This window comes from Myripristis murdjan, chromosome 6 (assembly GCF_902150065.1).
Source record: "Myripristis murdjan chromosome 6, fMyrMur1.1, whole genome shotgun sequence".
Classification (NCBI taxonomy): Eukaryota; Metazoa; Chordata; class Actinopteri; order Holocentriformes; family Holocentridae; genus Myripristis; species Myripristis murdjan.
The window spans coordinates 4932010-4954998 of record NC_043985.1 but is presented as its reverse complement, the minus strand read 5'-3'; the positions used below and the strand labels follow the sequence as shown (position 1 = coordinate 4954998).

General features: G+C 41.9%; 1 protein-coding gene across 1 annotated transcript in view; it reads right to left on the bottom strand.

Moving 5' to 3' along the window:
* Window positions 1-11104: 11104 nt before the first annotated feature.
* poc1b (POC1 centriolar protein B) overlaps window positions 11105-22989 on the bottom strand; it is a 60223-nt gene continuing 48338 nt past the window's right edge. Inside the window, exons 11-12 of the mRNA XM_030053142.1 lie at window positions 15232-15558; window positions 11105-11972 (exon numbers count right to left, since the gene is read on the bottom strand). Coding sequence (XP_029909002.1) covers window positions 11814-11972; window positions 15232-15558 — 486 coding nt within the window. The 3' untranslated portion in view covers window positions 11105-11813. The remainder of the gene's footprint in view (window positions 11973-15231; window positions 15559-22989) is intronic.

Below are 22989 nucleotides of genomic sequence, written 5' to 3'. Positions count from 1 at the left end.
CCAGCAGTTCAAGTAGATCAAGATTTAACTTTTTTTTTCATTTTCTTGAGTAGTTTCACCTCACATATCTTCAAAAAAAAAAAAAAAAAAAAAAAAAAAAACGATACCAAAGCATCTCTTATTTGTATTACAATAATAAAAAGGATTTTATTACTGTATTATCCATTTTGGAGCAGCTTCAGTTTCAACATATTTTAGCTATCAGGGCTTTTTAAAGGCATTTTAATATTTTGTCATGCAGGAGAGTCACTCTGGTGGCTTTTCTTAAATTCTTTTCTTTCAGGATTTGTGAGTAACAGTTTGGGATTTTTCCCCGTTTTTGCCCCAGTGTTCTTTTACGTTAAGTTGCATCTGGTTCTTTCTACTGTCTTGGCATATGAATCTTATTTATTTAGTTATTTATTTTTTCGTGTTCCATCAGGGTAAATTGTCAATACTGTAAGTTTCAGCAGCAATGGCACCCAGACTTTTTCCGAACTTTTTCTTGTGCCAAGTGATTAAAGTGATTGTGGCTTTGATCTGCCCTGGTTGTCAACATGCAGGTAAACCAGAGAAGTGAAACTGAGCCTGGTGTGACCGGGTCCTGTGATCCCCTGCCATCCCCACCTCAGAGGGCCACACAGGGACAGACTGTGACAGGAGGCTTAGGGAAAAACCATTAACCAGGAGAGGATCCTCGAGTCTGGAGCCAAACACATGACTGAACAGACACATGCCGGCTTGGCGAGAGAGGGAGGGAGGGAGGGAAGACGCAGACAGACAGGGCCAGAGATGAGCTGACTGACACACTTACTCACGTGAAGAGAAAGCGTCACTCCTTCAACATCTTTCAGGTTCTCCGTCATTCACACAAGCATTTAGAAATTTAATCCAGGTTGACATTTAAGAGGATGTGTGAGAGGTGTGTTACAGATCTGCATTCTCAAAACATGTCCAGACAAGCCTACACAGAAAAAAAAACAAAAAACAAATTTAGACCAGAGGAGTTCATTACACCCCTGGTGTTTACATGCACATCAGAAACCTCAAGTGTGATTAGGGCAATAACACAAGTTAATCTTTGCTCTTGCAAATGGAGCTGAATTCTGAAAGTGAGCATAATCATGATAACAAGTGAAGTACTTCAGTTTGTTTTGCACCAATAAACATGTAAACACCATGGTCGCACCTCTATAGTCTGCACTGGGCTGAATGAACAGTCAAGTTGAGGGAGTTGGAGGGAGGGAAGACCGTTTGTGGTATGTGTGTTGCAAAAAATGTGATGTCCCAAGTCCCCAATATTTTCCCTCCTCCCAACATCCTGTTATAACAGGAAATACATAAAATCAAGGAGGTAAGATGTCATAAGGTCTCTGAGGACGGTGTATTTGTCACATTAGCTGAGCAGGTTTGCATGTTTTGGAAAGCTTAAAATTGTAGAAGTTCTTTTGGTAACATCTGATAGAGGCAAGACTGGAAACACGCTATTAAAAAAAATCTTTATCCCACATTTCTCTCTGCATAATCAAAGTAGGCACTTAAGTGCTTGTGCAAACTGTGTTACAATCAGGAGTTTTCAAATGATGGAATTATGTAAGTGGCTTAATTGGACTATTGCCTCACAGCATTGGCAACAGTCACATTCCTGTGTGTATGTAAATGTAACCACTGACAAACCTCCATAAGAGTAAGTGCAAGAAAAGGAAAACTTTATAGGCTCTGATAAACGAGACAGTCCTACCAAAGTGAATGGCAAGTGAATGGCTGGAAAATACAATTTACAGTTTAGGATTTAGGATTTAGACCACTATTCATTCGTGTGAATTAGGGACACTGTGTGTGTGTGTGTGTGTGTGTGTGTGTGTGTGTGTGTGTGTGTGTGTGTGTGTGTGAAGGGTAAATGGATATGCCAGTCAGAGCTACCACCCACAGCCCAGATGGCGCTTCCCGGAAATCTGCGATCCTCAGGCTCTACTTGGGCCAACACACACACACACAACACACACACACCACACACACACACACACACACACACAACACACACACACACACACCACCACACACACCACACACACACACACTGTGTACCGATAATTCGGCTTTTTCGGAGCAGGTTGGGGTTGTGAGACTGCGTTTAAAACACAGCATCTAGGTTTCAAACCATCATTCTGCTGAAGACTTCTGCTGGACGAATACCCATATTATTATTACCTTTGATAATGAATAATGGTAAAGTTTGTAAAAAGTGAATAAATGTGGCCTGAAGTAGCATAAGGCCACAGAGCTAATAATTAACCTCTTTCTTTTGATAGAGTAAACAAACAGGGGAGGGGAATGACAGGAGCTCTATTCTCCAGGTTGTAGATGGGGAGGCAGGAAGGATGTTGTGATCCTCTGGAGCAACCTTCGACCTACATGGCCCCTGGACCAATAACACACCAGGATGCCAGGAAGTCCGTTGCTTCCTTATCTGGGGGTCGGAGACAGCCTGTTCCCATGTTTTGCCCTTTATCCCAGAGAAAAGGAACCAGATAAAACAGCTGATAACTGAGCCATTTCGGAAGCCGGCAGTGTTTATGGGAAGGGAACAGGATTTTTTTCCCCCCTTTTTTCTGGGAAAAAGAAAAGAAATAAATAAAAGTGCTGAGACTTGACCTCAGTAAAGCCGGTTGTGTGTTACTTGAAGGTCATGCAAGAGTGTAAAGTAGTGGTTAGTTTTTTTTTGTTAGTTTTTATTTGACCAAAGGAAGTAGACTTAGTTTTCAGCATCGTCTTATTCAAATAAACACAATGTCCTCACACTGACAACCAAGAGTTGTCAAGTACGGCTACAGTCTATTGTTATCTGTAAAGTCCCACTGGAACAGTCAGGAAGAACAATACCAGTCCTAGTTTCACTATTTGTCAATAGCTGTAATTGTATCTATCCAGCACAAATATTGGTTGCATAATTATGGACAGAATATTCTTTGGTTGCTTAGCAGTCAAGACTAATTTACCCCAATTCACTCTCCCATTTATGTTCCAGAATTTTGGAAAACTCTTCCGTGAACTTGAAAGTTGCTATGCATAGCCATCTTGTGAATACTCGGCTAGCACATATGTTCTCCAAAATTATTGTTTAATTCTCTTATAATCACCTAAAATTTCCACTTCACACCAAATATGTTCTTCCTTCAAAGCTCCAAGACATTTTTGCTCCAGTGAGACTTAAGTAGCCTAGCTGGAGGTGCCACTTAGTTTAAGCATATTCTGGGCTGAATAGCAAGCATTACCTCTGTTTCTAGGTTACATGTAAAAAGGCTCTCTCCCATCAGGGCCGAGATGGCTGACATGACCACCCTCACCACAACCAAGGCATGTTCCACGCAGCTGCTGAGTAAGTTTCAGGATAACACAGAGTGGCCTAGATAAAGATCAAGGCAGGCCAATCCAGGATCATTTCCATCATTAAAGGGAAACTGTCAAATCAACCAAACCACACTGCTGGCAAGCTAATAGTAACGTTAGCCAAGAAGCGAGTCAAAAGCCTGGAATGGTAGTAAGATGCAACCCTGAACGACATGGAGCAAGTAGACCAGCTGAGGCAGGTCACCAGCCTTGAGACAACAAGACTGTGCTCCCTGGCAGACTGAAGTTCGGGTGTCCTTTTACCCTGTCTGATGTGGCCTCTAACCATCTGCAAGGTTCCAAATACAGAGATTGACAAGCTAGAAAGGTGATCATCTTATCCATAAGACAGTGGCTAGGTCTACCCAGGTGCCTCAGCAATATAGGGCTCTAAGAAATTAGAGTAGATTCCAATGGAGAAGTCTTAGCACAAACTGCCCCCACCCAGTCGACTGGCAAGATATGGACTCCATCTCATCATTGTGCGGTAAGTGTGGCAGGGAAGAGGAGGTCTTGGCCTTAGTCAAGTGATGGAAGAGATTCGCTGGCAAGATCAGGCTGCAAGGTGTGCATAGGCCATTGCATACACAAAGCAATGGCAATGGATGAGGGAGTTGAGAATTCGACAATCTCTTCTAGAGGGTTGTAGGACATAAAATCATTCAGAACCAGCTTCAGGAACTGAGCCACTGCTATGATGTCCTGCCATCTCCCAAGAACCTCAACCAATGGTATGTCGAAGGCCCTATGAGCCCCCTCCGTCAAAGCAAACGTCTGACCAGTGGAAAGTGGCTGCAGAGGCTTCATGGCCACGTCTATCATCAGGATGCTGAGGGAATCGGGAATATGCAGACAGGCTCAACCCTAAGCCTTAACCCCTTTCTGGAGCTGCTGAAAGGGCAAGACAGGGGCTCTGGATCAACACTGGGACAAGATAGTATCAAGGAGGATGAACCTGGGACACCAGACTTCATTGGTGAACCCTCTGGAGGCGTATTGGGATTAACAGCAAAAGGGTGGTGCCCACTTTAGAACTCTGAAGATGTCATCGTCATCGTCGTCCCCACTCAGATCATCTCAAGGTGTGTGATCTACAGTAGGGAGTATAACACCTAGTCCAATTAAACAGAACTGATTATCAAGACAATCTTCCTGGCTCTGGCAAAAGCACATCTAAAGCACATCCAACCCCTACCAGTGTAGCTATTGCTCATTTAAGGTAGGTAAGGGTATGCTGCATTTGCTTTCTTCTCTGATGCAAATCAAGAGGTCTTGTGGTTAAAAAAGCTGTTTGCTTTGCCGATGAGCCAGGAGGCAGAAGGCAGACGGCAAACTACGTAACTGGAAACAATTCAGGGTCACTAAAGTAGACATGTTATGCAAATATCTTAACCCAACGATATGCATGTGTAAGAAAAGGCATCCAGTGCTTAACGGTGGTTAATTAGTTCTTCCTAGAAAATGGCAAGGCTTAAGTACAAAGTATTGCTGGCTTATTGGTGGTTAAGGCCGTTATGTCAGCACAAGTTGGTTATAATGTAAATAAAGCTATTTGGGAATAGGTACACAGTGTGTGCAGGAAGTTTAAGGAGGAACAAATGACACTGTGTTGGTCAGTTCAGGCAGAGAAAAGGGTAAACCCATTGTTAGAGGCCTCGTGTACATGTATCCCTCCGTTTCCTGTGTGCAAAACAGAGGAACAGGAAGGCTGAAAGAGAGAGAGAGATAGAAAATCAACTCAGGGATCAAATGACAACAAACAGATCATGCAGGAGCGGAGGTCCCTTTGAACCTTCTCTGCGGAAGTCAGCTTTTTTTTCCTCCATCCTCTCTCTCTCTCTCTTTCCCTCACTCTTTATATCCACCAACCCTCCCACCCCAAAACACACACACACACATTCACTTTCCACCGGAGATGAGCTTTCAACACACAAAGCCCTGTAAAAACAGGCCATGAGTGTTTCAACTGAGACCCGTCTGCAAAGGTGTCACAGCACGCTACGTTGCATCTAGCGAGCCAGACCACTGCTGCTCGGGTGTCCCCCCACAATATGTGTTTCTCCTGGTGGTGTGATCTAGCTCTGGCCACAGCAGAAATGTGTTTAGTAAATGTCAAGTAAACTAATGCATGACAACCTGCTGGCAGAATTGATGGAAGCCTGCAGTGCAACAGAAAATCCTAAACAAGTGTGACCTCTGCTCATTATGAGGTATTTGGTAGGTTACTTTCAATTTTTCAAATCTCATGAAATGTTTAATAGAAGAATTTGAAAAAACAATAGCAAAAAAAAAAAAAAAAAAATTGGCTACTTTTTAATACACACTGAAACGGTTTTGTTATTTTCTCAAGATTGTTAATGAATGAATGAAGGGAAAAATCCACCCTTGTGCAGTATAAGAGTTCATCAATCTGTAATGTCCCATGCATCACAGGAACTATTTTGTGATTAATTGTTGTAATTTACTTCTTGATGTACCCCAGTTTCCTTAGCCTGCATTGTCAACTTCCAACAATTCCCAGAATGCATTTTCAACATCCTCTGCCTCAAGGCTGCTGATGGTGTCCTGCCTCAGCTGGTGTACTTACTCCATGTCCTTTACATCATACCACCATCCCCATCCTCCATGTAGATAGAGGGGTATGGAGATGTATTATGAACTATATTAAAATAAAAATTTAAACTTGAAAAGGAAAATGCAGTCCCCTAATAGTATTACAAGTTCCCAAATACGTATGCATTACTTAGGTCAAAACTAATAATCCAATTTTCATTTTCATGTACTATTAAAATCATTTAAAATGAAAATGGAAAAACTGTTGGAAATTTAATTTTCAAAGACTTACCATGGTCTGTGCTTAACAATATTCAAATGTTTCAATTTGAATATTAAAATGCTCCATAAATAATGACTGCTAGCAAGGAAAATAGCAATGGCGATGCAAAAGTGCTTTAAGTTGAGGGAAAGCTTAAGTTGTGATTCAAAGTCAAAATGCAACATGGCTGCATTGCATTCTGGTTAACTGAAGCTGCTGTCAGTGGAGAAATGGGTGTATTTGCCTCTTTTACAGTGGATTTCTTCCTGTGTGATTGGTAAGCAGCAGTGTAGAAAAGGTGAATCTGGAAAGAAGCCCCGCTCTTTGATTCTGAGGCACCAAAAGCTGACGTTTACTGTTGATGCTTTAAATCACTAAGAAATTGTGATTTTGTCTACATTTAGCAAAGTAGATATCTACTTGTATGAGACAAATGCACCACCAAATAATAAAAAGCTCTCAGAAATGCAAGGATCATCTCCAAAGCTTTTTCTGAACAGTGACTGATTTTTTCCTTTGAATGTCAAAGCAGAATTCAAACTATCCATTGCAAGTGCATGTTGCGCACAAGGTGGTCATTGTGGGAAATGTTTACCCTGCACTGTTCCTCTATGTGAGTTCCTGATGTGTGTCATTAAAGTCTGGGCTAATTGTAAGCTGCTAGGTCTGCATCCCTCAGACCAATCCTGCATGTTTATGGTGCTTGGTGGAAAAAAGGATCTGATTTTACCAGATCAGCAGTAACAACTTTACTGCCAATCATGTAAAAATGAAAGCCCTTTTTTCACGAGAGAGACAACAGAGGCAGGGCGTTAAAGCCTTCTGGCAAACAGGCAGCTTTTCTTCCGGCACAGGCCAAGTTAAACAGACATAAAAAAAAAAAAAAAAAAAAAAAAAAACAGAAGCTACTAGACCACCAGTGTACAGGTTTTACAGTTTACCTGTCTGCTTCTGCACCTATTTGAACAGGTGTCAGTGTGTGTGTGGGGGGGGCGGGGTCTGAGTGTGCATTAGGTACACTACAATCGATTATTGTGTGGCCATATCCTGAGTTGGGAGCGAGTCCGTGCCATTGTAATTCAATAGGCGTGGGTGCGAGGCCCCTCCTCTCCTCTACTATCTTCTCCCTCCTCTTCTTTCTTTCTCTGGTCTGTCGTTCCACTCCCTCCTTTGTCCCCGGCCTCTGTTTATCGCCTCAATCCCTGAAAGGGGTTAAGGGGGGAATTTCCTAAAAGATAATCCTTCTGTTTTTCAGCGCCAGGCAGGAAGCGGCAGCAGAGAGAAGAAGAGTTGGAGGGGGAGAGGAAGAGGAGAGAGGAGAGGGTTTGTCAAGTCAGTTGGGAGCTAGAGATAATGTTTACCTTCCGCCTCGCGACGGTGTTGTCGGCTACAGGGGAACAGTTTTACCATGCTGGGCCTCTGAGCTAGCAGCACAGCTGCTTTCCGCCAGTCTGACTTGCTCTGAAAATGCAAAACACATGCACACACACACATTCACACAATATTTGAATGCAGCGACACCAACCCCTTCCCCAAGAGAACACACACTCTCTCCTCCAGCACACAGGACAGGCTGAAGTTATGTACACAGGAAGATGGACACACGGAGTCCAGCTGATCTGGGCTTTTGCCAGCTAATATTTATAGATATTTACACTGAAACAGCCAATAGTTGATATTCACCCCCTCTGCATCTATTGTTTTCACTGTTATGAACAAAAAATCAAAAGAAGTCAGTTTTATTGCCAGAATTTTAATATGGGGGTATCATGAGATGGCAAAACTCTCCACTGAAAATCATCACTGAATAGCTGAATAATTACAATGCACAGAGAAAATGAAATGTCCCTGCAGCTTTCACTGACAGACAATGGATGTGCAATGCATGATTTTTGAATAATATTTAATAAATGGCTATAATCAGCAAACTGAACATCAATTTAAACCTGATGAACTTCAACTTTGCTTCTGCCACCTGTAGACCAGAAGACAAACATGCAAACAAATAAACTCTCACACACATACTCACACACGCACACACACACACACACACAAGCTGTAAACCTGCACTGTGCATTATGTTTCGCTGCAGGTCAACAGTCCCAGCTGTGAGAGCTCCTTCCACAATATCAACAGGAAGTCCCGCCTCCAGGAAGCTATTAACAGGTTATGGGATCAGACTGAGAACACACTACAGCAACACACAAGAGGATTTACATGGTGCTCGTGTGTGTGTGTGTGTGTGTGTGTGTTTATGCTTAGTAAAACAAGGCCTGTGCACACATAATGAAGCAGACATGGAAAGTGAAGGTGGAAGATTTTTTTTTTTTTTTTTTTTTTTTTTTTAAGCGTGTGTGTGACTTTCTTTGTGCACATGAGGACTTGGTTTGTGTGTTTGCCCTTGCACCCTTGTGTGAGAACCAGTTTGAGTTTTAGACATATCTGCAAAGTGAGCTCATTTCAGTTTGAAGAGGTGAGTTTTAGGTTTGGGATTTTGGTTCAGAATATGAAAAAAAAAAAAAAAAAATCTATCCTTGGATGGTCGCACACTGCTACAAATCATGAAATTATGTTGTAATTAACCTTGTTGGTGCATGGACTTGCTGCATAGAGCTGTGAGTAAAATGTGTAAATGCAACGTCATAGTGATGCTGAAGTTTTGGAAATTGAGATAAAGCAAAAGTCTCCCCAGTTACTCAGTATGCCTTGTGGCTGCACTGCATTCTGGTCTATGGAGGCCGGTGAGTGCAGAAAGTGGGACCTCTCCCCTCTCCTGCAATGGATTTCTTTAATCCATACTTCTCTAGAAAGAAGCCTGAGCTCTTTGATTTTGAGTGATTTGACACCAAACCCTGACATTTTAGGTCACTGAAACATTTCCTGTAATCAGCTTCACAGTTGCTTTGTTCTATAGGAACAAAGAAAAAAAAAAAAGTAAAATGGACCCCCCCAAATGCAAGGTACATCACTAGTAGTTGCTTTTAACAATATTGAAGTCTTTTAAAAATGGAATTGGGTTAGGGTATGGACAAGTTGGGTTTAGGACTAGGATACGGTTATGCTAAGATTACGCAGAGGCTTGGCTAATGGTATATGCCAGTGGATGGGGAGGGTCCTCAATTATAGTATAATATACCAAATGTGTGTGTGCACATGTGTGTTCACTATAACACAGGGCCTGAGAGGATATACGGAGAAAGAAGCGGATGCAAAGTCAGACATCTAAAATTATAGATGCAGTTTCTTTTTTCTGCAAATTCATGCATCTGTGTTTTTACATCTCACCCCATCCGTGTGTCTTGTTTTGTTAATGTAGCATGAAAACCCCAAATCCTCCTCCAGTCCCACAGTCACCCCCCCCGCCCCGGCCTATGGCCTCTCAGCGCCACTTTATGTAACTGGGAGGGAGGCTCGGAGGGGAAGGGAAGGATGTGGTGGGGAGAGCAAACAGCAGCCAGCGGACAGCTCCCCCTTTGTGTGGCTTTTTTACTGCTTCCTCCCGACCTGGCCGCATCGCTCACCACATCTCCGCCGCTGGAAAAACATCAACAGCTCAAGACTCCAGGCGGGGCGAGAGCGAGCCAAACATCTCACAGGCACCGACAGAGACAGAGGGCATTGTAGAAGTGACATGAATCGAAAACATAGGAGCAAAACAGTAGATATTATCGATTCTGTGACCCCTCGTGTTTTGCTATACCTTCCTTAAGTAGCTTCGGTGTAATCTTGAGTGAAATATTCAATGTCAAGTGTCATTTTCTGTGTCTTGTCTTGTAATGTCTTTTCCACCAATAGGAGCAGTTTAGAAGCAGGACCTGGGCAGGACGCTCCAGCAAAATGCCGATTAAGGGACAACACTTGTTGTGTTGGTTGTTAGTCTGGACAAACCTGTGGAAACAAACTGCTTCCGTTGTTTTTTTGTTTTTTTTTCGTGTTGTTCGGCGGTTGGCTCGCTCACATCGCGTCCTGATGATGCAGTCACAGGCCAAGCATGAGCAAGAAAGACTCATCTTGGCCCCATGACCTCTGACCCTTCTCTATACCAGATAAAACTAGGAATCTCAGACTGGGAAATCTAACGCTGCACTGTTTCACTCCTGCCTGGCCCATGACGATCATTACCGTGTGTGTACACTGAAGTTTACACTCATACATGCAGACAGTCACCATCTTTTGAGCTCTAATTTCTCTCCGCTGGCGTTTTCCTGTTCTTTTATTATGTAGTATGCTTGATTCATGCTTTGCTTGTTGCTTGTTTACTCTTTTTGCAATATTTTACTTTTGATTTGATTTGAGCTAATAATTGCCCCCATTGCACACCTCGCCAGCCTGGAAGGGGCTTCCCTGTTTCTGTGGTCCTTCAAGATTTATTCCATTTTTTTTTCCCCTTCTTGGCTTCTGAGGTTTTTGCGCTCTTCTTCTTGCCCACAATGAGGGTTCAGGTCAGAGGCTGTCATTTTGTTTTCTGTAACATGTGGGCCTCTGGAGCCCTTTGACACTGTTAACAGTGGCTGAACTGAACAATGCATTTCACAGAATGAATGTCTTGTTAACTTCTATGTTCTGTTTTATATATTCTAGCGGAAGATGAATAAAAGCGCTCAGGGGTTTATTTTCTCTCCTGCACATTTTTTTTCTTTCATTCCATGTATGTAGTCTTTACTTTTTTATATTTATGCAAATAAATGAAATCCAAATCATGTTTAGGATTTTGGCTACGAGACACAAATTGCATTGACAAGCATGAAAGTGTGTGTTAAGCATGTCATACTACAACATGTGCAAGGAAGTCAAGTTGAAAACTGGTGGAGTGGTCTGTTAAGTCTTCAAGACAGCCTGTCAACATTCTTTTTGTTACATTAGTAAGTGTGAGGAGACAATCAGCCTCTTGTGAAACAAAGATACAGACAACAGACAGCATTAGTGCAATATACCATTTATTTCGAATGAATATAATTTATATGCAGCACAGCTTGGTTTTAAAAATTAAATGGCATTATGCAAAGATGCGCAATAACACGAGCTGTAATAACTAAAATGCTGATCCACAAGTACGTACACACACACACACACAGAGACACACAATTTCTCTCTCCGTCTCACATGCACGCACCCGCACCCGCATACACACACACACACATACACGCAGGTCATACAGCAGCCAAACAACATCTTGTTTTCATAGCTGCAGCTGTCCTGGGTGGATGTTACATCCCCGTCAACACACACAAACGCACGCACACACACACACACACACACACACACACAGGCGCAAACACACGGAATGTCCCAGACAGACTGTGCTTGGCTGTACAGCTGGATATCCTTAAGAAGTGCAGAGAGACAGGCAGGAAATATTTTGGAGTTACATACAAATGCACACACACACACACACACACACACACACACACACACACACACACACACACACACTCTCTGACCACGCCCCAATCCTGATTAAGCCACTGACCCCTGAGAGAGACCACCAAGGTGGAGATTCAGAAGCACGCGCACACACACACACACACACGTGCACACACACACACACACACACACACACACACACACACACAAAGTCCAGTGTTCTTGTGTAAGCAGGAGGACTGGGAGGGGCGGGCCGAGGTCGTCTTTAAGTGAAACGGGCAGGAGAGGCGTTCTTCCGCCCTCTCTCCCTCCTCCCCCTCTCTTCTGATGCTCGCACGTCCTTCAAAACCTGCGACTGGTGGACGAGGCAGTCCTTCAGCTTGTCTTCTGTCAGTGTGAGGCGTTCCTCCAGCACCGCCACTGTCTGTTGATGGAGGACGGGTGTCAGTAGGGATTAAGTCATATAGCTGCACCTCTCTCCAAAGAGGATTTATTGTGATGAGCACGAGTAAAAGAAGCCTCAAATTGAAGCATCCGAAAATTAGGAGAGCAAAGGTCACAGCCTTCATTCCCTGAAAACACTCCTGCCACCATCATGTCAGTGCAAAGTGTAAAGAAAATAATAGCATAGAAGCTAAGGAGTGAGTTGCAAAGAAGCACTATGGTAGCGTTTAAGAGACAGTAAGTAACCTTTGTCTTAAGCAATGTTTTTACTTCACCAAATACTCAAGAATGGTGGCCAGGCTAAGAGACTTTGGCGGAAAAACGATGCTATCATATAAACAGTGCACATGAACAAATCTCGATTTCTCATCGAAGGCATGATTTTCTTCTAAAGTGTTAACTATGTGGAAATAAACAAGTTTCGTAAGGGTTTCACGTTGTTGTGTATGAATTTCATGTATGCGGCTGCATTAAAATGAAATCACTACTACATCTGAAATCAAGTACCGTGGTACTTTTTCAGCACTGGTACCAGTCAGTAATACTACACCAGAACACACAAGATATTTCAAAATCTGGGTAAACAAAGGGATGACAGTGATATTCATTTTTCATTCATTTTTTGCCCTCATGTGAAACTTGTTCGGTGAAGCTATTTCAATCTAGTTGTGAGGGTGCATTCAAGTCTCAGTGCTTTCAAAAAACTGTTTTAGCTAAGAGCTGCACCAAATGTTGGTGCATATTTAGCTCTTCAGGACTCAGCAGTTTGGCTTCCGAACAGGTTGATTATGCTGCACAGGCTGTTTGGAGTCATGTTTGTAGCCATGTTTTCCCTTTTTGGAACTATTCTCTTCAAAAGATGAGATGGAGCTATGTAACGCTGATGCCAACTCAAAATTATTATGTTTGTGCTCCTTTCTGTCAACAGTCAGTTTAAAAAAAAAAAAAAAAAAAAAAAAAAAAAAAAAAAAAAAAAAAGAGATGTCAACTTTAATATGGCAACTGCTTAAAAAAGGTTAGCCTGATAATGTGATACTTTAATGCTCTCCACTGGGAAATTTTCTTTCATGTTGCCTGCCTTGAGAGAGGTCAGAGGTCAGAGGCAGCTACAGCATCTCTGGAGCTGATTCAGGTTCCCTGCAGCTTTACACAGAGGACAGCACATACTACATTACTAAAAGGACATAAATCAAAATGCCATGTTATTCATTAACCATGTATGATGAGCGGAGAGGGTGTTCAGTTCTGCGGGGCAGAGAGAAAGCTTCCTCAGACGCTGGCACACAGAACTTTGGAAAACAAATCAGCAAAGCTATCATAATATTATTTTTGTAATACTATATCTGTTCTCTACCCCCTTGCATTGATTAAATTGAATTGGTTTGTCACACTATTTGTCATACAATATGTTGTGTATTTCATTAGTTTAGCCAGTTGTTATGCAGTAGGTTGTATTTTAAGTTCTACCTCAACATTTTCAGTCACTTCTGTAGAGTCTTCCCTCATATCATGACATATAAAACATACTGTGATATGCACAGAGGCAACTTGTGAATGCAGTTATCCACATTACAACATAAGCAACATTAAGCATTATGCCCAGATTATTTAGCTTATACCAATACATTAAACATTATCTGAGTTAAAATAGACATTGAATATCTAATTTATGAGTGATGAAATGAGCTGAGGAAATAGCTACTGCAGTTCCGGATCCCATCTAATTCAAACAACACTAACAACAACTGGGAACGTGAGGAAATGCACAGTTAGTATCTGTGCCTTCCCCCTCTCCGTGTCGAGGTGTCAGGGTGGTCTTCACCTGCACCAGGTGTTATAGAAGCTAATTAGGAACTAAAGTGGTAGCCTCGTTAGTCTGTGGTAACGGCATATTTGCCATTTCTACCCTCGTTACAAGCCTCATCAAATCTTATCATCTCTTATTGAATCTTATCAAATGATGCCAACATTGTAGAAAGGAGAGAGAGTAGGATGAGGAAAGCTGCGAGTTACAGCTTCCAGCAAAAATTCCTGGCCTGTGTACACACCTGGGCACAGTGTTTTACCCAAATCTAAAAAAGACAAATTACATAACTGCCGTGTCTGTGAAAAACATCGCTTTCTAAAATTCCTCTTCAGCCCTCAACAAGCACACTGACGTAAGTGGCACATTGGCTAAGCTGGTTACTGTTACATTAATCAAGGTTTTTTTTTTTTTTTTTTTGCAGTTAATTTGTCCAAAAATGGAAAAAGAGAGGAACAGAGAGGAGAGACAGTGGGAGATTGATGACATAAGATAGACCTATATTATTATATTATATATATATATATATATATATATATATATATATATATATATATATATATATACATATACATATATACATATATATACATATATATACATATATATACACACACACACACACACACACACACACACACATATATATATATATATATATATATATATATATATATACATACATATATATATACATATATACACACACACACACACACACACACATATACATATATATATATATATATATATATATATATATATATATATGCACACACACATAATACATATGTGTGTGTGTGTGTGTGTGCGTGCGTGTGTATATATATATATATATATATACATATATATATACATTTACATATATATAGATAGATAGGTAGATATAGATATAGAGATAGATAGATCTATCTCTATATCTATATAGAGATAGATATATATAGATATAGATAGATATATAGATATAGATATATACAGTACACATACACACAACAAGTTCAAGTGTGTACAGCCCCCCCACAATTTGTCTGGGGGAAACCCTGGCCTGCATACACTCATTTTTTTCTTTCTGTTTGGACCCTAAAAATACCTCATTCTGGATTCTTGACCTTGTTTTTAGTGCTTTTTGCCACATTTCCAACTTGTTAATTGACCAAAATCACAAGAAAACATGTTCACACAATATAACGCCAATGGAGAGCGACGGGATAGGCGGGATTTAATTGCACTCTGTCTCTAATGCATTGTGACATCCAGATCAAATATAATAATACCATGTTGCCTATGGAAGTGACTGATTGAAGGGCATGAAACTAATCTGTTTACCCACCACATTTACATATTTCACAATTCACCAGCTTTTCTTTACAGTGGTTAATGTGAATTTCTGTCAGCAGCTTGGGCTGCCAGGCTGGACGTTTTGCTGAAAACTAACCTGTGTGAGAATATCCAGCTGTTGAACAATGTGCTGCAGGGTGGTGTCCAGGGCCACTGGATAACCAGAGAGAACCTGCAGTGGGTATGTCTGCCCTCTCTCCTCCTCCTCCTCGTCATACTCCTCCACCTCCTCCCTCCTCCTTCCTCTTCCTCCACCACCGGCCCCAGCTTGGCTCCCTGCAGTCAAACTTGCCCCGTTGGCACGTTCATGCTCCTTCCATGCTTCTAGTCTTGAACTGGCAACTTGACCTGCTGGCAGGCTGTTGGAGTGGCGACTGTGGGTGGCTGCCTGTGCTGGCGACAAGCGTCTCCGACCGTTTAAGAGCTGGAAACAAAAGGGAGAGAGAGAGAGAGAGACACAGAGAGAGAGAGAATCTGGCGGTCAGCTGACTGTTTTTCACTGCACAGGTGCTTTCTTTGACATTATTATAGTGAATATCATCCGAGCCGTCCTCATCGCAGACGCATTGCATCCTCCAGGAAACTCGCAGTTAATCACAGCACCGTTGTGACACCCAGGTGTTAAATTGAAAGACATGCCACAGAAAACAATGAGCTCTCAAAATAATAGCCATTAATGGCGCCTTGAGCCTCCAACCTACTTCATCACCTCACTGGAAATGTACAGGAAGTACAGACAGGAGGAGAGGAATAAAACACAGGAGTATTAATTAGCCTGGCTAATGTGCTATGGTGATACATGGTGCTATACAGCCGACATCCTTCCTGTCTTATTGTTCTGTCAGGGAGTCTGTTATGACCCAGGAGCCTAAAGGAGGTGGATGACTCACTGCTGAATTGCTGACTGGATGACTGACTGGCTGGCTGAGGACGAGGGACAGAGTTCACAAGGTTACATTCCCACTGTAAGGCAGCGAGAGCCTTGGCGACATAGTGAACTCGTGAAAATCGGTTTCGTTTGTATCTGACCTTTACTTTTACAGAGAGTCAAGGGAGTCGATGATATTAGCGCTTTTCTCCCCCCTTTCGTCAAATACAGCATGACGGAAGGATGTAGCTACCACTGCGGAGAGGGAAAAAAAAACAACCTGTTTTTGCTTCAGACACTTTCTAGACAGCTGGACTTGGCTCAGTGTCTGGAGCCTACACATTAACTAACAGCAGCGAGATAAGCCAAGCGGGGCTTTGCGCCAAAATAGTGGTCGGGTAATATCTGTGTGTGTTGTTGTGGAGGTTAAAGGGGGATGGAGGGGAGGCGGGGGTGGAATGGTAAAAAAAAAAGAAAGAGGGAGACGGTGGGAGGAAGGAGGAAGGAGGAGGGTGTCACACATTCCTCGTCTAATGCATGGAGCAATCGATTCCGGCTTGCTTCCTGTGCACTGTCCTCACTTCAAAGAGAGCGAGGAGGGAGGGGAAGAGAGGAAGGAGAGGATGAGTGTGTGTGTGTGTGAGTGTTTAATAGGGGTGAGGAGTGGCGGGGGGCGGAGGGGGTTACTCCAAGTCCTGAGTGGAGGTGAACAAAGCTGTCACTGTGCGTGAATGGGGAGTCTCTCCCTCTCTCTCTCTCTCTCTCTCTCTCTCTCACTCTGTCTTTTTTCCTCTTAATCCATCTACATACATTTTCGCTCTTCCTCTCTCTTTATCTTCTCTTTTTATCACGCACACACACACACACACACACACACACACTGGCACATCTGGCCTACATCTGCTCTGATCATTTATGTTCAGCAGATCCAGACCTCCATCAATTTCGCTATGAGCCCAAACAAATTATTATTATTATTATCATCGTTATTATTATTATTATTATTATTATTATTATTGCTATTGTTATTAACACTGACACTGATGTCAATGTATACCTATTTTGTTTCTGCACTTCCGTTGTGGATTTTTGGTTGGATATTAAAAGATGGCTTGCGTCACACACAATTTGACTAATCTTGTGGCCTCATATTGGTGACTGAGATGATAATAATAGAAACAATGAAACAATAATCACAATAAGGGTCCTCTTTGAGATTACACCCATCTGCCCGGCTATGAGGAATGCCAGGGGTCATATCTCAGTGCAGCCGTGGCCACTGGTAACGGTAATGTGATAATGGTGTGCTGCCAGCCATGCTTTTCTTCCCGATGGGAGATGAGTGGGCGGTGAGACAGGGCTGGCACAGCGCAGCAGAAACCAGCCTGGATAATAAGTGGGGGCAGCGGGAGAAATGTCTCAGTGCCCCGGTGCTCGTAGTAAGGAAACAATGTTTGAGTCCTGTGCGCGTGGTGTTGGGAACAGAGCGCTGTTTACGAAATCAGGTTCCCAGGTCACAAGGGACATGAGGCCATGCTGGTGGCACGCAAACGAAAAGGATGAATGGCAGTGGTATTGCCTCTATTGAATGGCCGACATAGTCGTGTCCACATTATTAGTCCATATTGTGCGGTGTTCTCACGCTTTGCTGCACTTCAGTCTTTGTTTTGAAGATTTGCTGGAGCGCTCGCTATCAAATACAAAGGGAGAGTGAGAAAGAATGCCAGCTTGAGTGACCATTTGACACTTAATAGCAGGTAATAGTAGAGGGCTACTTATTGTTGATAAAAGCAAATAAATGTTGCGAAGGATGGATCATTATAGCTGCTGTCTTGGTATGAGCCAACATCAGCTTTAAGAAGCAATAACGCTATTAATCCATTATTATTTTTTACTGGTGATGTTTGTCTGATCATGAAATTGACATATTTATAACTTTGTTTCCCCAGGGGTTTTTCACTTAATGCAATGGTAAAATCAGCAACAGTGAAACTAACATGGTCTTAGTCATCTTACACAAGTTTTTACAGTTTTCTTACAAAAATGCATATCGGTATCAGACAAACATATTGATCCATCCGTATCTGTTGCAGTACTAACCCAGCCCCTACCATTTGGGTGGCAAACTTTGCAGTGTTATCTGAAGAGCGGGCCAGAGCAGCGGCTGTGATGCTTAGGATCAAAGGGATTCTAAGCAGAAAGCAGATCAAAAATAGCACCTATCCCCTCGATTTTTTTTTTTTTTTTAAATCAAATCACAAAAGATGCCTGATCAAAAACAAGATTACCATGAGCATCAGAATTAGCTGCTCGCTCTCTCTTTTGGCAGGCAACCTCAGACACTAAAATGTGACCCTTGAATAAATATTAAAAAAAAAAGCTGTTTGATCTTATCTGAATAGCCCCTCTGATGATGTGCCTCCTCTTTCTCCCCGCTCTATCCCCCTGCTCCACCTGAAGCCACATATTCATCTTGTGGGAAAAAAAATGCTCATTAAAAAATACACATCCTTACGTCCTCTAAAATCTTGCCGTTATATGCGCAAAGGTCTTCCGAAAACTTGTAACTCAACAATACTTCATATGTAGTTCCATGCCAGCATTCATTTTGTCAGATGTCGCTACCTTAATTTTCAAACATGGTGCATATTTTTCTTTAGGGAGAACCCCCTCACTTTTCCCTGATCATGCTCTAATCTTATTTAAAAAAAAAAAAAAAAAGTCCAACTTTTCTATTTTTCTGTATTGCACTTGTCATGATCTTTATGCCTGTGGTTTTGTTATCTTGGTTGTCTAAGGAGTTTACACTGACTGCTAGACAGCTCTGGCTAAAAGACTAAAATGTAAATTGTAAAATGTAAATCAGCATGGCGAGAGCGCCTTATAAGGTGGTCTGTCACGCTGGTCAGAACATTCTGTCCTGACACTGAAGAGGACACAGTTGGGCTCTCAGCATTGTGATGTTCAGTATTCACACAATGCTGCCTGTTCCCACGTACCAGGCTAACACAATTCCTGGCTATATCTGCATGCTCACAATAATGCCACTATTTCCAATATCAAGCACGAGTTAACACATGAATGACTGAAATAAAGGAAAGTGACAACTATTACAATCCAGTTTACATGTATTCAGATAGAAAGACAAAAAAAAGCCCAATCCCCTTGCATTTTCAGCTACTTAAGAACAGAGGGCAGTACTGAGAGAGAGAAAGAAAACACATAAAGTGGGATTATTATTACACTTATGATGTACAGGTGAGTTCTTTGTTAAACCCATGACCACCTGCCCTGCCAGGAGACCCACTGGACCCATTTTCATAACACCCTGAACCTGTCCACTACCTGCCACCACCCAAAGGGGAAAATATACACAGGCAACCGGATAATTTTCCAAAAATTTTCATGTACGAATGCCGTGTTGGAGAAAACGGAAAACAAAAATGGTAAAGAACACAAAGTTAATGTTAATGTCTTCTCTGGGATTTAATCTATAACTATGCTGAGTGTTGACTGCCCAATCCAGCCGAGCTGCAAAGTGTGCGTGGCTATTTTAGGCAGCCAGGATTCATGAAGTTAAAAAAAGTATTTTGCTCACCTGATTCAATATAAGATTGCATTTATGAGTACAGATATTTACCTTATTTTTAACAGAAATACAGAAGCAGCCACTTGGATTTTTTTTTTTTTTTTTTTTTTTTTTTTTTTTTTTTTTAACATGTGCGAGGCGTCCGGTTAGACACTTCCGGACATTGGCTTTCTAACTCACTTTTCACCACAGACAACCCAAAAAACTGACTTTTAGAAGAGCTCCCACAACATTGTCCAATACGCTGGTCAAGCTAGTTAGAAAAGATATCAAACAGAAGTGTGGCACAAAAAAAATAAGCTGGATCGCTGGTGTCTTCACCGTAGTAATGATCAACGAGGCTCAAGGGGACTGTAGCATTTTGACATCCTGAACCAACGGAAAAACGCGATCTCTGTGAAATGACACTGAAACATTTCTTTATCCAAAAGACTCCCATGATTTAGTGTTTGGTATTATTTTAGTTATTGTTAAAGATAAAAGTCCAAATGGGGAACAACAGTGGAGAAAATATTTCTAGAACGTGCAGTTCCGCCCACCTTGAAATTCTATAGTCTAACAAGAGTTTTAAAAGCATTATTGTCCTAATTACACCATTTTATAATGTACGCATATGTAAATGTGGCCATTAAATGTAATATTTTCCTGACCATTGCTGGTCATCACAAACATGCCTCTCTTCTCAGCTCATTCTGAACACTGGGCAAACTGAACAGACACACATATACAAACACGAATGTGACTTCATACACACGAGTACACACACTCCAATTAGGCATATTTATGAGCTCTTCCAGCAGAGTGGCCTGAGCACTTCAAACAATCAGCCAATCAAAGAGGCCTCTGGTCGCTTTTCTTTGTCGCTGACTGTGGTGGAGACAGGAAAGGGATGATTAGCCCCCGCCAAGCCCGAGCTCCGCACATTAGGAGTGTGGTAGAAACTGTTGCTTTACTTCCTCCTGAGCTTTTTGGCCGGTGTGCCGTGATGACAGGGCAGCTTGTTATGTCGCACGTCTTTATTGGATAGGGAGTGAATGCTAGGAGGGTACTGGAACACAGCTGAAACAAAGAGACCCGTGTGTCTATAAGTGTGTGTGTATGAGTCCACATGCTGTTTAGAGAGAGTGGTGTGTGTGTGTGTGTGTGTGAACATGTCAAACAGAGCATGAGAGCCATATATAGGCGAATATTGGCGTTTTATGAAGATATGATATCAGCTAGTCACCTATGATAGTAATAAGATACCGTTTGAACATGATACTTTCATTCACTGAATAATTGACAAATGATGCACTGGCTATATCTGGGAAGTCATTAACTTGAACTGGTTCTAAAGCAACAAGTTGAATGGATTAGACATTTGAATGCAAGAGTATGCATGAATTGAGTTTTAGTGGAAATATTTAGCATCCCATACGAGCCTAAATTCTGTTTCTACCCTGTCAAGGATAAAATTATGCAGGAAACATTGAATCGGTGCAATTTTTAAGAATGATTGTTATGAAAATGATAAAAAATTAGATGTGCTGAATACCAGCAAAAATATTTGGCAGCATCAGTGCAAAAAATATGGGTATTGGCCATCAAAAGCTTTATTAGTCAAACTCAGCTGTGGAGATGAGTATCCATCATGTAACCTCTCCCCTCCCTTCCTGTGTTAGAGTGTCGGCGTGGCGACTGAAAGGGCGACTATGACCGGTCCGGTGATGGGGAAGGGAGCGCTTCCTGGTCACAGGGCGCCATGTAATGCCATTAATAAAGCAGGCTCCACGCTGGAGGAAATCCTTGTTAAAATCAAAGGAGGCATTAGTCGGCCCTGACCTCCCGCCCTGGTGTCATTTTCCTATTTTCACACAACAACACACACACAGGCAAATGGTTGTCCTTTCCGCACAAACACACACATATGTTCACACATGCATGACTAGCACACAGCCACATACACACACCCTCTCTAGTCAATCAGAATGGACTTTACTTTGTATTCATCTCTATGTGGTGTATAACAACAGCAAAAATACAATAAATGAGTGAATAAATGCCGTCACTGCAACAAAACACACGGGGAAAACAGCACAAGGACCTAATTTCTCTTCAAAACACAAAGGAATCTGAACATGTACACTTTTTTAGCCAGTATTCCTTCTAAGACACAAAAGACAGGAATTAACAAATACAATAAAAAAAAAAGTCTTGTCATGTGGTATACAATATAGAATGCTAGTTGGCATCGTATAAAAAAGCATTTAAAGGCAATGTTTTAAGCACTCCAAACGGCACTACAATCAGAGCTAGGGCCACAACAGAGAAAGATGTGGAATGAAAACTAAAATTATCCCTCCAGTCAGCACTGATGCATAAAATTATAGAAATTACAGAGGAAACACTGGAGTGGTTTAGGAGGTGGCTGCAGAACCAAGCAGCCGCAGTAATAGTAGTAGTAACAATAACAGTCGAGTGAGTAACTGCTACCTGCTGGGATGGACAACTCAATTATCCTTGCTGCTGGACCAGAAATACTGCTGGAATCTTTCAGGAATGAGGAAAAGAAAACTTATTGTCCCATTCAAACACATGTATGTCTGACTGAAACTACAAATGAGCTTGAGTTACAGGTTTTCGGCTGTGTAAAGGTTAATTCCAAGCTGGAAACACATCAAAACTGCAGTTGCAAGGTTTCTTAGCAGCTTCTAAAAAGGCCGACGTGTCTTCTCAGGCACATGGAACAGCTCTCCTAAAACAGTACTTCATGTCCCTAAATCACATTCCTTCCCTCTCTATTTCCGCTATGCCTATCGTGACGTTGAACGAAAAAAAAAAAAAAAAAAAAACTCTCTACCTACTCAGCTGTTATTTCCTCATATTTTCGGTCATACACAATGTCTTGGGCTGCAGGAGTTTTTGAGGGACACAGAGAAAATACTGCAATGGCAAAGGGAGAAATGAGGAGGACAACCAATGCCAGCAGGCACAAACTGTCTGGATCTGGAAAATATTTAGGCACAGGGGTCATTCTTATCCGTGAGGAAATATATACTTGAATAAAATCAAATGCTGGATACCTTGACATGCACTGTGGAAAATGAGCTTAATGTCAATTAAAGCATTTACAGTTTGCAACACTTCTCTCAGTGAGTCTCTTGTAAGGTTTACATGGATAGCTGAGTAAGTTATGGTCAATGAGTGTGATGTGATTTTGACACTTCATTTATTATTTATCTTTTTGTATTATTATTTACCGTTCATGTTGATGTTCTTGTATCGAACGCTTAGAGAAACCCTTCCAGTGAGGTCAGTAAGTGGGAGTATTTCACTTCCATTTCACAACAGGCTCAGGGGTGGCAGTGTGAAAAATCTGCAGTGCAGCTTCCCTCAGCCTGCCTTAAAGCTGAACCAGG